Source organism: Myxine glutinosa, chromosome 11, assembly GCF_964187855.1.
Source record: "Myxine glutinosa chromosome 11, kmMyxGlut1.1, whole genome shotgun sequence".
Taxonomy (NCBI): Eukaryota; Metazoa; Chordata; class Myxini; order Myxiniformes; family Myxinidae; genus Myxine; species Myxine glutinosa.
Genome location: NC_136271.1, coordinates 133,281,878 through 133,298,950, shown reverse-complemented (window position 1 = coordinate 133,298,950; position 17,073 = coordinate 133,281,878). Strand labels below are relative to the sequence as shown.

Sequence of the window (17,073 nt, the reverse complement as noted above, 5' to 3'; positions counted from 1 at the left end):
CAAATGCACTTAAAAAAAAAATTGAGGCTCATGGAAGAGTGAGGTAACACAGGATAAAAAGGCTAACAATGGGCCAGTAAGGCCACCTATGGACACAATCATGCAAATTACGGAAAGCAATAGGAAAGGAGATGGAGCAAGGGAAGAAACAGTAACCTGCAATTAAGAATGTTGGATGCTGTTAGGTAGGATTAATGGGGAAGGAAAGACTGGAGGTAAGAATTGTTTTGGGGAGGGGAAGGGCTTCTAGGGCTCATTGAAGTGCTCGCACAAACACACACAGAGACACCAGAGAACACAACACTTGACATCAGACGAGCACAACTGCTGCCCTTGTGGAAGTAATTTCTTGGAATACACTTGGTGTCAATGCCATGTTGTGCGGACACTTTTTCCTACAGCCTCTTTTAGGCGTATTCCCTCCCCCCACATTGGTTGCCAAACGGTGGGGTTTGTCTTTGCTCTATTCAACAAATGCTCAGTGTCAAGAAATGAAGCAACATCTAAAACTCTTTGGTATGAATCAGTTGGGTCTGAATTGGTCTGTAAATAATCGACACAGTATATGGAGTTTATATCTTGGATCTAAGCACAATGCGCCATGTGCTCAGATGGGAACACCGAATAGGCCAAAAATACAAAAAAAGGAAATCGACTCTATACACTTGGATAGCAAGCAGTTCAGCACCCAGTTTTTAGTTTTTACATTGAAAGAAAAAATATATATATATACAGTATGTATGTTATTTTGCATCTAATTTTGTAATCCTGCTCATTGAGCATGTTTACAAGTTAAACAAGGACTAATTAATTGAATTGCCAAGTTGGAAACATTATAGAAGCCAAATGCGACATCAATAATGGTTCATTGGTGTAAAATGGCCAGGACTGTAGTGCTGCCGGAGTGCACAGGAGGGCCGCTCCAGCACCTCAATCCATTTGAGGCAGAGATTAGCTCTGCAACAGTTTAAAAAAAAAAACCTAAAAAAAAACACCCACGTGCAGATCGGTTGAGTGGTTGTGCTTTGTGTGCTTTCATTGTCAAATAATTGGGGTCCGAGGTTGTTTCGAGGCTTGGATATGTCAATAAGTTTGACACTTTGTCTCGGGATCGATATAACAATACAGGTGATAGGTGACACAGACCCGTATTAATTTCCGAATACAGCATGGTCCAGAAGCAAGACAAACATTCCAACCCTTTCATATTCAGATTTAGTGAATTATTGTTGTTTTGCAAAAGTTGTTTGCAAAAATTATTTACACCGTGGAAGGTGTGAAGGCATAAAAAAAAACTTTGTATGTCTATAACTGGTTGACGTCTGGGTGAATCAGTGATGTGGCTGCTATTGTGAGAATCGCTATCATGTGGTATGAGCAAGGTAGGCCTATAATACATCAATGACATGGCTCATGTTGGCAGAGCAGATAAGCATGACGCTAACATCATGGTATCTGTTCTGCCATCTCCTTTAATACTCTCGGATGTTTATCTTCTGTATCTTCTTTACCCAAAGCTTTATCTTCTTTCGTCTACTCCAAGAAAGACACCAACTAATGTGAAAGACAACTACTAAACACCTAATGCTGGTAGAAAAGACCCAGTTGAATGTTCATCTGTAGGACGACACACACATTGATGAATCATCCTGCTTGTGACACACCGGGATGGCATGCTTTTATAGCTGGGTCGGGATTCAAACCCATGCTAGGCAGCTTAGATGCGAGTGTGCATGCATATGGACACAAGAACAAGCCGATTCGATTTTGGTTCAGGTCCGGAGGCAGATCCAGCCTATCAGTGGGATACAAAACGTGAACTGTTCAGCCTGACGAAGGTACATGCTCTACTGAGTGCCATTTTAGTTGCTGCAGATTTCGTGTTGATTAGCATTTGGTCGGTGTTTTAAAATTTTTGAGGGGGCTATGTCACTGGAATAGAGATAAAGGAAGGCCACACAACTCAGTAATGAAAGGATATGTTGAAATGTAAGAATCCTGGAAACTGCTCACCTACAAAAATGGCAATTCTAAAATATTTTCTTTGCCCCATGGGGGATTATAGCAAAAGAATAGCTCTGTGGGGGACTGACAGTAATTTCCCTGCTGTTTCTGAGATTTTAACATAAATTACCTGAATTTGAGGTGAAACCCCTCTTTTCAGTCTTTTATAGGGGGCAGATCTGGATGGGGAGCACAACCCCATGAGACATTACTGTCCTGATGCATTGTACCAAATTTGGTTCGTATTGCTCAGGTAGTTGTGGATAAGATGTTTTAGTGAAAATGAGGGATTCGGGGATGGTGTTTGTGGCCCCATTTTTGGGGGAGATATGACCATGAGGAAACTTAAGGTTAAGTGCACAACTTAAGGACCCCAAGGAATTTCCATGGGTCCCTGCCAAAGGACATTCCTGCCAAAGGACATTCCTGCCAAAGGACATTCCTGTCAAACTCCCTAAATATTCCACACTCTATTACAAACGAATTCCCTTACAACAGTCGGATGGAACCAAGTTTTCTGCTAGTATTATATAATAAAAATTCGTATTATCTTTGAAGTGTGAACTAGAATGAGTTGCGTTATTTTCTCACAATTTTATTCGTCACAAGGTGTAACTCGATACATTATTTTGCTGATCCTTTAAGATTAAATGGAAGGTTTAAAACTTTTAACATTTGCTTTCATTATTAAGCCTACATTCTGCAATCTGTCTTAATTAAACATTTCTTTTCCTCCGACGCACACAAACTATGAATTTGAGAATGGAATCTTTACAGCTTGCCTTTTTGTGCTTTATGGACATGTCTTGTTCAATAAAGGGAACCATAAGAGGTTGAGTTTTATCAGAAACCCGAAATATAAAATGATGACGTGTTGCAATGGGTTTCTCATTGTGGGGTTTAAACCTCATCATTTGTGAGATCGGACTTTACTAACTGTGGAGTGCTGAAAATATTATTTTATCTCAGAGTGATGCCAGAATTGGGAATGCAACGCCAGAGGCCGTGGTATCTCAACCCAAGACACCCATCCTGCCGAGTTCTTATGTCAAAAGTATCAGCATTGAGAGCCCCCTGGGCAATGGGCGAGCACAAGACCAACGGAAGATGTCCAGATGTAGTCTTTCAACATATGACTTGCCATGCTCCCTGGATATGACGTGTAAGTATCACCATTGCAATCACGGATTCATTAGTCAGAGACTGATGCAGACTCCCCTTTTATTTTCATTTATCCCCACGATATTAAGATTCCATGAGATCGGTAGACTTTAATTGTACCCAAGATGAAATGCCAGAAGATATAAAGCATTTTCTTTTGTTCCCCTTGATTCTGTCTTCAGTCTTTTGATCTGGTTCAGGCACTAAACCCCAAATTTACTGTGTGTCGCTCATTGAGAAGTTCTCTGCCTTTCTCTTTGCTCTCTTTAACTGTTTTGAGGGTAATTGGATGTTTTGTATAATTTTAGGTCCGAGGCGGGACAGCATAGCAGAAGTAATGCAAGGTGAGTTTATTATTTATCTTCTCTAAATGGACGAGGTGTGTGTGTGTGTGTGTGTGTGTGTGTGTGTGTGTGTGTGTGTGTGTGTGTGTGTGTGTGTGTGTGTGTGTGTGTGTGTGTATTTGTATATGTGAGGCATGCTTGAGTTTTACTAGAGCTTTCTAATGTGGAAGGTGATAAATCAAAATTATCGACATAATAATAATAATAATAATAATAATAATAAATCTTTATTGTCCCATATTCAGTGAAATTATTCTTTGGTATCTCAACATGGTATCACATGATCTCCTGAGTTGATTAGGCAACTTAAATAAGAGTAATCTGGAAGCATTCCCATGTTTTAAACGCCTGCCTTGTTAAGGTGTATAGAGCAGCTTAGTAAGTCCTTCCACGGCATGGCATTCTAATTACACAATAAAAAAAAAATTTTAAACCATAATGTTGTAGCAAAGCATATATTAATTAATTACTGATAATACTAACAACAATAATAATCTACCACATAAAACACAATGTTAGTTTGTGTGTTTATACAGATGTCTGTCCCCATTCATAAGGGTAGGTTTGAAAGGTCAATCTTTTAACACGAATGTGTGTTCACCGAGGTCAATTTTTGAGGTTAAAACCAACTCGAAAAACATTTTCCATAAAAGAGTAATTATCTCTTCGATTGGAATTGTAGACGGTGGCTTGCAAACTGAGCTTCAAGGGCGGTGTACAGAAACGTTTAAAACAAAACAAAACAATAAATACGAGGCGCAGGGAGGTGAAATTTGCTGCACGTGATGTGCAACATGCACAGTGTAATACGGGTGTTAATTTATGGCCGTAAGATGTCTAATAAATAAAGAAGATTTAAGCATACCTCACACGCCACACGTCATTTTTGACGGAGTTTTTACAAGTAGTAGTATAATCTGGCAATCTTATTATAATAGAACAAACGTTTATAGTTATGTCGTTATGTCGCTATGTTTGTCGCTATGTTTATATGCGACGAAAACGTCTTCTTCTTCTTCAAATACCATTACCATCCTCTTAATTAACCCTCTTAATTGCATTAAGACTGCTGAGACCCCTCAGACCTTTGACGACCCTTTAATTCCCCCAAGACGCTTCAGACCACCAAGACTGCTGAAGACCCCCAAAGACCCTGAAGACCCAAAACACCCCGAAAACCCAAAACACCCCGAAGACCCAAAACACCCAGAAAACCCAAAACACCCCAAAGACCCAAAATACCCTGAAGACCAAAAAGACCCAAAATACCTCGAAGACCAAAAACCCTGAAGACCCAAAAGACCCCGAACACCCAAAAAGACCCAAAGACCCTTAAAGACCAAGAATAACCAAAAGCCCCTGAATACCCCAAAGACCCAAAATACACTGAAGACCCTTAAGACCCAAAAGCCTCTGAAGACACCAAAGACCCAAAATACCCTGAAGACCCAAAACACCTCAAAGACCCAAAATACCCTGAAGACCCAAAACACCTCAAAGACCCAAAATACCCTGAAAGGCCCAGAGGATCCAAAATACCCTGAAGACCCAAATGGCCCTGAAGACCCAAAAGACACCAAAATGGTCAAAGATGCCTACCCCTCTGAAACGACGCGTGTTGAGGTGTACGGAGCGGGCCGAGTCACACTAGTAGTAATAATAATAATGAATTTATAACCTCCTCCCCATCCTCCCGCCCCCCCCCCCCCTCCCCCCTCCCCCCTCTATCCACCCTGACCCAAGCACATGGGCTTGGTGATAGATAGGCTTTGCTCAAGCAATACAGCCGGCAGGTATGCTACAAGGCCATGAAGACCAATGAAAATTTCGTCCGATGGACCAACGGGCCCACTAGTACTATAAAAGGAGCCGTGTGTGCATTTGTGTGTCCATGCGCATGTGTTTGTGGGTTTTTCATGCGAGTTCCAGACCTCTCTATACCTTTATACCACTAGACACCCTGAAGGCCCCTTTATACCCAAAGACCATTTAGAACCTATGACCGCTTAAGACCCCAAAGACCCCTTATCACAGTAAGATTCTTAAGACCCTTAATACTCTCAAGACCCTTTAAAACCCATTACACTATTTATAACCACAAGACCATTTCGACCCCTAAGACCATCAAGACTCCTAACACCCTTTATAACCCGAAGACCCTTTATGACTCCTGATACCCTTAAAGGTCATTTATACCTTTAAGACCCTTTCTAACCATAATACCCTCAAAGACCCTTCAGACCATTTTGACCCTTTATAACCCTAAGATCTCGAATGACCCCTAAAACCCCTTAGATCCCTAAACCCCTTCTAGAATTTACCCTTTAGAACCATTTAGCATTTACCCTTTAGATCCCACTAGGATTACCCTTTGGAGTTTAGAATTAAACTTTAGAACCCCTTTGAGGCTTAGAGCTCTTTAGAATTATACTTTATAACCCTTTAGAATTACCCTTTAAAAGCTCTCAGAATTACCGTTTATAACTCTTTCGGATTACACTTTAGTACCCTTTATAATTACAGTTTAGAACCCTTTAGAATTATACTTTAGAATCAATCTTTAGAACCTTTTTAGAATTACACTTTAGAACACCTTAGAGCTCTTTAGAATTACACTTTAGAACCCTTTAGAATTGCACTTTAGAACCCTTTAGAATTACACTTTTGAACCCTTTAGAATTACACTTTAGAACCCTTTAGAATTATACATTAGAATTAATATATAGAACCTTTTAGAATTACCCTTTAGAATTAAACGTTAGAATTACCCTTTAGAGTTTAGAATTACACATTAGAACCCTTTAGAATTATACTTTAGAACCTTTTAGAATTAAATTTTAGAATTACCTTTTGGAGTTTAGAATTACACTTTAGAACCTTTTAGCACCCTTTAGAATTACCCTTTAGCACCTTTTAGAATCACCCTTTAATACCCCTTAGAATTACCCTTTTAAACCCTTTAGAATTATCCTTTAAAACCCTTTAGAATTACCCTTTAAAACCCTCTAGGATTACACTTTAGCACCCTTTGGAATTATGCTTTCGAATTAATCGTTAGAACCTTTTAGAAATACACTTTAGAACACCTTAGAGCTCTTTATAATTAGACTTTAGAACCCTTTAGAATTACACTTTCGAACCCTTTAGAATCATACTTTAGAATTAATCTTTAGAACCTTTTAGAATTACACTTTAGAACCCTTTAGGATTACACTTTAGAACCCTTTAGAACTACACTTTAGAACCGCTTAGAATTATACTTTAGAACCTTTTAGAATTAAATTTTAGAATTTCCCTTTAGAGTTTAGAATTACACTTTCGAACCCTTTAGAATCATACTTTAGAATGACCCTTTAGCACCTTTTAGAATCCTCTTTAAAACCTTTCAGAATTACCCTTTTAAACCCTTTAGGATTACACTTTAGAACCCTTTAGAATTATCCTTTAATACCCTTTAGAATTACCAGCCTGGTGTTGGTGTAGCGGTTAGGGTGCCAGCTTAGGATCCGAGGATCCTGGGTTCGAATCCCGGTCGATCGCTGAATTAACGCCAGGGGGGTTGACTCAGCCTGTCATCCTTCCGAGGTCGGCAAATTGAGCACCAGTTCACTGGTAATTCCCTATGTGTGGCAAGAGGCGACCAACAGGGTTGGCGGCAGGAAGGGCATCCGGCCGTAAAACATTGCTTCAAAAAAGGGACCAACAAAAACAACAACAACCACGGTGCCCGAAAAAGGCCAACCCCCGCTTTGTGGGGAAAAATGGCCTCTAAAGGTGGTTATATACCCTTTAGAATTACCCTTTAAAACCCCCGAGGATTACACTTTAGAACCCTTTAGAATTATGCTTTCGAATGAATCGTTCGAAGCTTTTAGAATTACACTTTAGAATTAGACTTTATAGCCCTTTATAATTACACTTTCGAACCCTTTAGGATTACACTTTAGAACCCTTTAGAATTACACTTTGGAACCCTTTAGAATTACACTTTAGAACCCTTTAGAATCATACTTTAGAATTAATCTTTAGAATTACACTTTAGAACCCTTTAGGATTACACTTTAGAACCCTTTAGAATTACACTTTAGAACCCTTTAGAATGAATCTTTAGAGCCTTTTAGAATTGCACGTTAGAACACCTTAGAGCTCTTTAGAATTACACTTTAGAAACCTTTAGAATCGCACTTTAGAACCCTTTAGAATTACACTTTAGAACCCTTTAGAATTAAACTTTAGAATTACCCTTTAGAGTTTAGAAATACACATTAGAACCCTGTAGAATGATACGTTAGAACCTTTTAGAATTAAACTTTTAGATTTATTTTTATTTAGAAAAACTTAGATTATTTAGAAAAACTTTTTTTTTTTTAGAATTACCCTTTAGAAGACTTAATGAGGGTAGAAATGATCATTAGTATGTTTTGGGGCTGACCTGAGATGGTGTCCATATTTAATGAACTTGCACTTTATTTACTTGCAATTTACTTTATTTACAATTTATTACGCAAAACCTTTATTCAACTGAATTAAGGAAAGCACCAATAAACAATGTGTTCATAATTCATTAGTTTTCATTTTTGCTTTTGTCTTCTGTCTCTTTATACCAGATGTGGAGCCACTGACATTGGAAATCCTGAGGAGAAACAAATCTTTTCTAAAGCTCCTTAGGAGGCAAGAGAAAGAGTTGCAGGAGATGCGCAGAAAGCACAACAAGAGAGGTGAAGAGATCCAACGAACGATGGACACTATCAAAAGGAAGCAGACATTTAAGAACCGCAGGTGAGCAAGTACTCTTTGCACAAACAACAACTAATACTTCTAAGTTTCATGACATCACAATTTGCAAATGTGATGATGTTTTCTGCCCTTCATCACTTAATTTTCTCTCCCATTTCTCACACCTTTCACCTGTATTTCTTCCTCTTGTGGTGCTGTGAGGCATCTGTATGTTATTGTCTTATTTTGTTCACTTTGTTGGGTCTTTTGACCGTTTTCCCCATTATACTGCTCTTCGATATACTTAGGTAAGAATTATTTTTGTAATTAATAGCATGATTGCCAGATTTCTTTTTTGGGAATATTTTATCAATATGTAGCATTTCATACCTCACAAATTCCTGGGCAAAAATATTAATTGTTTATTTATACTTTAGAACCAGCATAAAGACAGTGTCACAGATTGCCCTGTCATTGCTGCATTGGCATCCTGAATTTGCACATTTTGAGATCATGCAGCGAATGTTATTGATGCACGTAATGACAGAACAAACAACATCGAGTTGGAAAAGTCAAGACAGCTGAGTGGGATTCGAGAGGAGCAGCAGAATGAGCTGCTGGTGATGCGCCAAGACCAGCTCCAGGTGGAGCACAAGAAACGGGAGCTTCATCAGTGTCAGGTGCTCACTATGGTGTTTTATAATGAATACATGTGTGTATATCCTATAGGTAGTGGACAAAAAATTGGAAACACCTAAGTAAATGAGGGACACCTAGCAACGGCTTCTAGATAGGTGTGGCCCTTGTGTTAATTCAGCAAATAATATCCCAGCATGCTTAGGGTCATGTATAAAAATGCTGCACATGCCTTTTGGTTGCTTACAATTACGGCTGGCATGGCTGCAAGAGGAGACCTCCCCCCAATACCACATCCACAGTGCACGTGTGTCGCCCAATGGTTTGATGAGCATGACACTGATGCTATCCATATTTCATGGTGTTCTCAGTCACCAGATCGGAACCCAATCGAGCATTTATGGGATATTCTGAAACGACACCTGAGACAGCATTTTTCATCTCCTTCAAACAGGTGTGAGTTGATTGACTTTCTCGTGGAAGAATGATGCCACATCCCTTATGCAGAATTCCAGACACTGGTGGACTCTATACCAAGGCGCATACAGGCCGTACTAGCCACACGAGAGATTCCAACTTTTATTGGTGGAATGTGGGAAATAATGCAACTTTGCTTGCAAGTGTGAGTGTGGAGGAAAGTCCAGGAGAGGACCAAGGAGCAGATGATGTATAGATATTGTATCTTCCTTTTTAAGATGAACAGTCTTTGAGACAAATATTTCTCCAATAATAGCACAACGATTTCTTATTATCTTTATTTCCATTACTCCTACTACTGCTATTGTTGTTGTAATGGTGGAGAGCTTTGTTTTCAGTTTAGACATATGGATTTGTTGTTTTGTTTCTAGAATCTTAACTCCAACCACCAATGATGTGTTATCTTACATTGAGGACTTTTCTCTTCTTTTCTTTACATCTTACATTTTCAAAGTGGCACCTGTGGTGTATTGAGAGGCTACATGAACAATGTTCATTTCTAATAAGTGAATGCAGAATAACTACTTCTGTGGACAATAAGTTGGTTCTGGCTTGTCATCCTTTCAGCTCTGTGAAAAGCTTTTGGAGATCTCGCAAGAGATGAATGTTGGCCGAATGAAGAAAATGAAGGATGTTTGTGAGAAGTAAGAGCTACTTTCTACCTGAAACAAAAGTGAACTGTGCCAAGTTTGTTTTTCCTGCGCCATTTATAAATGCACGTCAAACTTTCTGTTACATGTTGGTATTGCTCAAATTTCCCTTAATGTGCCAGGCAGTTTTTTTTTTTTTGTTTGTTTTTATACTGAATCGAGGCTCGTGAAAGAGCTGAGGTATTGAGACTGTATTTGTTTGCAAAATAACCCCATCATCAAATATAACTTCATCCATACAGTTTGCGTTATTCTTAATCCTTATTGTATTTTAACCGTAACTCTGTCGCTGGTTGTGTTCAACACTGACAATGCAGAAATTCAACAAACTTGGTAGTCATGATCAATCACATGGCAAGAAGGTGCGAGAGCAGTATCATCTTTGGCCCTGTCCACTGTGGCCCTGGGGTCAAAAGGTCAAATAACAAAAAAAAATGCAATTTTGGGCACAGTAAAAAAACTTTTTCATGAAACTTTGTATATGCAATCAACATTGATGGACACATGAAATATGTAACGACTTTTTGGATTTGATCCCCGGTTCATGCCCCATGGGGTGGGGACTTGGGGTCACGGGAGTCAAATCAGAAGATTTTATTAAACTCAAAATTTGATATTGGCTCATTCCTGGGGGAACTTTTTGCCATCTTTAAGCTTTGCTTTTGATAGTAAGTGTAGGGAATTGCGGTGGCGTGCCATTTATTTCAATTTCATTTAAATTGAATTCTGAACGAGCCATTCTTACTTTGACTTGTTGTGAGTCACCCTTTGTGCTGTTTCACATTCACTCATTAACATATTGAGATCCACCAAAATGATTATTTTTGTAGTTATTTTGTTGCCGTAAACATTATTTTGATTGTATTTCCCCCTTCCCCCGCTCCCCTCATCTCCCTCTCTCCAGCACAAATTATGTTTTGACTATCTCATTTATTAATTATCTGGTGTTTTTGCACACGTTTTCTATCCAAATTGAGTGTGCTGATGTGAGCATTATGTCCCCATCGAGTATCTGTCCACAATATTAACCCTACCTCGCTGAACCTTAAAAAAAAATTTTTTAAAATGAAAATTACGTGATTAATTACCTGTCAACGCAAAGCGAAAAGTGGGGTTGGGAAATTGGTCCACTTTCTGTCAGTGTCCATCCTTCCACAAACGTCAGTTTATGATCGAGGAACAACTTAATTTAAATTGAATGTTATATTTTGAACACTAATCGGAAGATAAACAGGAAAAAGAACCTGTAGTTTAGCAGTATTTTGGCTCTGAATTTGTCCTGATTGTACATGTGCAGGGAGGAGTGAGATAAGTTTTCATCTGTCTGCCTGTCCTGCAGTCAAGCAAAATTGAAAATCATTCCAAACAGGAAACGTACTGTTTTTAAGGACATCATAAAGGACAAAAATAACAGCCATGAATGAATAACGAATGTGTAATGTGTTAGATCTGGTGAAGTAATTGACACTGTGTCAACGGCGTTAAACTTCTGGAATTAATTTTTTTTATACAACCGTGATCATCTTTATTTTATTTAAATTTAATTATATACTTGAACACTGTAGAACACAACACAAATCACCATCTTATTGCTTCCAAAAACCTCCAGTTTTGCAGTACTTGGACATGTTGAATAAGGTGGTGTATAAGACTTCATCAATGGTGCCAAACATCTGAAATTTTTATACGACCTTTAAAATCATTATTTTGTTTAAATTTAATTATATACCTGAACACTGCATGGGGCAAGGTGTTCTATTAACTCTAGTTTATTAGGCAATAATTTAATTCAGGTTTAATATTCTGTAGAATGTCAAAAACCTAAGTAGTAATGAACCCTCTTGCACCTCATGGAGAAAACATAATAAATGGAAACCAAATAGAAGTAGAAGAATATAGCAGAGCAATTAAGAGGAAGCATCGTTCATTTTTTCAGGAAAGCACCAAATTTGGCACAGATGTAGTATGGACCTATACAATTGTTTTCCTGAGGGGTGCCCAAAAATTCAGAACCCCTGGTGGCCGCCATATTGAATTTCAACATGACCACCCTCTGTGACCTATTTCCCTCAATAACTTCTATACTATGAGTGGTCTTGGTCTTGTATTGTGGTCTTGGCAATAGCACACTACTTTACCTACCAGTCACACGGTGTGGAGGAACTCTGGATCGCCATTGGCACTGGTAAAAGCTACCGCTACCTTGCCATCCATAAAATTGCCACCAGCCTTGGCCGCAGGAAGTCCGAGTCTTTGCCATTATTTCATGCCTTCACTGGCTGCGACACAGTGTCATTTTTTGCCCAAATTGGGAAAAAGACAGCCTGGAAGGCTTGGGAGGCATACCCCAGCATCACGCAGACCTTTCATGCTCTTGCTTATAGGTCATCTGTGGACGCTATTACTACAGAGCATAGAAAGATATGTTGCCATCCTCTATGACCGGACTACCAAGATAAATACAGTGAATGACATGCGCTGACACTTGTTCACGAAGAAGGCAAGAACAATTGATCACATTCCCCCAACAGCAGACGCCTTCAAACAACACCTAAAACGTGCATGTTTTCAGGCTGGACACGTATGGAGTCAGGCACTTGTGCCCTACCCAGAACTTCCATCACCAGCTGATTGGGGCTGGATGAAAACAGGGACTTCTTGGACACCAATTTGGACCACAATACCACTGATACAGGAGGCATGTTCAGAGCTTACAAGCTGCCATTGTAAGTCGGCCTGTAAAGGCAACTGCAAATGCTCCAGGACAAATCTGTCCTGCACATCACTGTGTGACTGCGATGGACAGTGCTTGTAGTACTACGCGTCTGTGCGAGAGCCTCCACCTTTCAAGTGCCCACAATATTTTAAGTTAAAACTGCAACTGTGTGTAACTTTGATTAATTAATACCATTCCATTGTTATCAGAGACCAATAAAACAATGTGTATCACTTGGAATTGAAATTTTACCTAAAATACTATGAGAGATTCAAGGAAAATGGAAACACCATGGTGGCCATCTTGAAATTAAAGATGATCGATGCCAATCTTTATGCAATTGATCCCATTGGATTCAGAGACCATGAAAACATGGAGTAAGACACTGGAACTGTGGTGTTATCGCTCATAGTATAGAAGTTATTGAGGGAAATAGGTCACAGAGGGCGGTCATGTTGAAATTCAATATGGCGGCCACCAGGGGTTCTGAATTTTTGGGCGCCCCTCAGGAAAACAATTGTATAGGTCCATACTACATCTGTGCCAAATCTGGTGCTTTCCTGAAAAAATGAACGATACGCCCTATTTTTCGGTCTTAACTGCCTAACAACATGCATTTTAAAGGCCATTTTCCCTGCAAGAGCGGGGGTTAGCCTTGCGGTCCCCATGACAATCTTCTCCATTTTGCTCTATTTTCTGCATCTCTCTTTGTTAACCCCCTTGCCCACATTTCTTCTTCCACCATCTTTAGCCAAGTCTTTCTCGGTCTTCCCCGTCCTCTACTTCCTTCTACATTCATTTCCATCACTCTTCTCAACCAGTCACTTTCATCCTTCCTCAACACATGACCAAACCATCTCAACCTGTTCCTCTTCACAGCATCAATCACAGGCTCTATTCCCATAATCTTTCATCATTCATCATTTGTCTTCCTCTCTCTCGGTGTGTACCCGGTGTGTACCCCGGTGTGTACCCCGGTTTAGAATAGGTACACCGTATCCCTGCGCATCGTAAGAGGCGACCAAGGGTTGGCATCAGGAAGGGCATCCGGCCATAAAAATATTGCCTCAAACAGGGAACCATGATTGTCATGGGGCCCGCAAGGCTAACCCCCGCTCCAGCGGGGAAAATGGCCTTAAAACGATCATTCATTCATTCATTCTCTCAACGATACTCCGATACTCCGCACATCCGTCGAACCATTCGCATTTCCACCCTTTCCAACCTTCGTTGCTGCTCTACGTTCATTACCCATGTCTCGCTCCCATAAATCATAACACTTCTCACACATGCAGCATACACCTTTCCCTTCAGCTTCAACGACACTCCCCTCATCATCAGCACGCCACTCAGTTCCCGAAACTTCTTCCATGCACATCTCACTCTAGCAACCGTTGCCGATCCACCTTCTCCATTCATCATGTCTCCGAGGTAGCAAAATGTTTTCACACCTTCCAGCTTCACGCCGTCTCGAAGATCCAACTCAACATTTCCTCCATCTGCAGCTCCCTCTGTGCACACCTTACATTTGAATGTAGCTGCCACACTGGTTAATGACCCTCTCAGACCACTACATTTTTGATGAACCCACTCAGCACACATTGTACATTGAATGGAGTTCACTCCGACACCCTTCCTACACACAGCACAGGGCCACTTCCCAGTTCTTTCCACCTCACCACATGCTTTACCACTTGCCATCACCTTCGTCTTTCCGATATTCACCTTCAGACCTTTTGTCTCCATACATTCCTTCCACTTGTTCATCTTTTCCTTCAGTCCATCCATACTTTCCGCAAGCAACACCAGATCATCTGCATACAACAACTCCCATGGTAAACCCTCCTTTACGTTCTGAGCCAGCACCTCCATCACAGCTACAAATAGTAGTGGACTACATAAGATACATAGTAGATACATAAGTATTTTATACCTAAGTAATATATATACCCTAAGGCAAAGCTTTCGCCTCAATAAAAATAATCAAGAACAAGAAATAAAGAGAAGAATCAAACTTGGATGGAGACAATATGGAAGACTCAGTAACATCATGAGAGTAGTTATTTTAACCAATATGTCTGAAAAGCAAAGTTTTCATTCAGTGATTATTAGCTCTCATTGGACTTAGCCTGAAACAAGGGCTAATGGATTGGGTCTCATCCGTCTGTGCATCCGTCTGTCCGTTCGCAGCCATATCTCGGACAAGTATGGACCGACTTTGTTCAAATTTGGTAAAAGTACAGTATATGTTGGCATACACGTGGACCTCACTTTATTTTGCGATCTGATCAAAGATGGCTGACTGGTAGACGGGCAGCCATTTTAGTTGTAAAAAAAAAAACCCCATTATCGACACATCCTCAACTATTTCTCAGAAATGCATTCACCGATCTTGTTCAAACTTGGCAAACAGATAATGAACCATGGCTTACATATGCACGTCATTTTGTTTCGCGGTCAGATCCAAGATGGCTGACTGGCGGACACCCTCTCCTGCTATATATCGATATATTGTAGCATGGTTTTTGGAAGTATTAAGAAGGCGATTTGTGTTCTCGTATTTAAGTACACAAATCAATATAAACAACGGTTCAAAGAGGTTTTAAAGTCGTATAAATGAATTTATTCAGAGTGTTACCGCCGTTTTACCCAGCGTTTATTACACGACCCTAACATGTTACATTCGTTCTTCATGTCTGTTGTTTGTGTCTTTTATAACGTCATTAAAAACAGTAAGTTTCATTTTTGGAATGATTTTCAATTCTGTTTGACTGCCAGGCAGACAGACTCAGTAAAAATATTACCTCACTACTCTCTGCGCATGCTTAATCGGGACAAGTTCAAAGCCAAAGTACTGTTAAATGGCAAACTTGTCTTTCTGTTTATGTTCCGATTCGTGTTCAAAATATAACATTCAATGTAAATAAGCTTTCCTCGATCATAAACTGATAAGACAGACAGACAAGAACCAAATGATTAACCCCGCTCTTCGCTTTGTGCATGCGGGGTAGCAACATGGAGACCTATGGATGCCAACAGGAACAGAGGAAGGCCACGCCTAAGATGGAGGGATGAAATAGACAAATATTGTGGAAGAGTCAATTGGAACAACAAAGCAAGAGACAGAGCAACATGGCGTCCAACAGTGAACTGAAAATAGCTGATGATGATGATTCTGTACAATATTTTGCATCATACAGTGTTCGGCTGTACCATCAAACTCTTCGGCGATACAATTTCACTCTTCCTCTTTCAGGCAAGCGCAGAATTGTGTCGTGTGATCAACCATCCCTACCAGTGATCTTTTATCTACCCCATTAACCCTACCTAACTGGACCCTCTTACTTGCAGGTTACTGTGTTTCCCCTCCTGTGATTTCCTCACTCTCCGTTACTTCATTCTTCCATGAACCTCAATCTTTTAATCATTTTCTTTTATTTTTTTAAAGCTGCATTCCTTTCACCAAAGTGAATTGTTGAAAAAGAAGATTAATTTAATAATGCTTAATGACTGCTCAAGATGCGTATTCATCAAAATAGATAGATCACCAAACACACCTGTTCTTCATGACAAAACTCTGCTGTCCATGTCATGACTGACACAAATTATTTTGCTCCTGAAGTTGGTCTTCTTTAAGGACCAATCAGGAGAATTTTCAGGATTTGTTACCGAAACGCTTGAATGTGATGACTGATGAGCATCTATGAAACTGCTGAAAATGTGCCGTTGAGACCAGTCTCAGGCTTATAATGGAAAAACCTGTATAATGGAAAATAGGAAAACGTCGAGGAAGCAACTGGATCCCATGATCGTGTCGATTGTTGTGTAAATTTCAGCCAAAAGCAAACTTGACGTGAATGTAGAAAGACAAGAAAAGAAGACAATGTTGGGGATGTTGTGTTTGTGCCACAGGGAGCAAAAGGACTTGAAGAAGCAGATGAATGCGGCCGTGAAAGAGCAACTTGATTCTGTAAGCAAAGAACTGAAGGACAAGGTGCAGGTGGAGAGGTGAGTTCCACATGCATACGTGTAATTCACGGATGATGTTAACTTGTATTCTGTTCAAAAATAGGTATTTAACTAAGCTTAATCAGTTGACGTTATTATTAATGATAGCTTCAATGAAAAGGTAAGCTGTGCATGGTATCTCCTTAAATCTCTGTTGTAACTAAATTTGGTTTGTTTAACATCCAGTTCCTCATATGGACAGGCAGGACAGCCAGACTAATGTCCCTGAGAATTAGGAGTAACTGTGAGCACTGTACCAAAATGACTGTACGCTGTTCCTTGTTCACCAGCAACACAATGATCAATTTGGTGGAGCACACCGTCACGTTAAAGCTTCGATCGTACCCAACCTGCACACAAT

General features: G+C 39.9%; 1 protein-coding gene across 6 annotated transcripts in view; it reads left to right on the top strand.

Moving 5' to 3' along the window:
* LOC137436847 (1-phosphatidylinositol 4,5-bisphosphate phosphodiesterase beta-1) overlaps positions 1-17,073 on the top strand; it is a 293,810-nt gene that overhangs the window by 273,411 nt on the left and 3,326 nt on the right. For all 6 annotated transcript variants that reach the window (XM_068131011.2, XM_068131013.2, XM_078787147.1 and 3 more), the window contains 6 exons: positions 2,974-3,166; positions 3,474-3,509; positions 8,117-8,288; positions 8,773-8,905; positions 9,906-9,982; positions 16,617-16,712. In XM_068131011.2, coding sequence (XP_067987112.1) covers positions 2,974-3,166; positions 3,474-3,509; positions 8,117-8,288; positions 8,773-8,905; positions 9,906-9,982; positions 16,617-16,712 — 707 coding nt within the window. The remainder of the gene's footprint in view (positions 1-2,973; positions 3,167-3,473; positions 3,510-8,116; positions 8,289-8,772; positions 8,906-9,905; positions 9,983-16,616; positions 16,713-17,073) is intronic.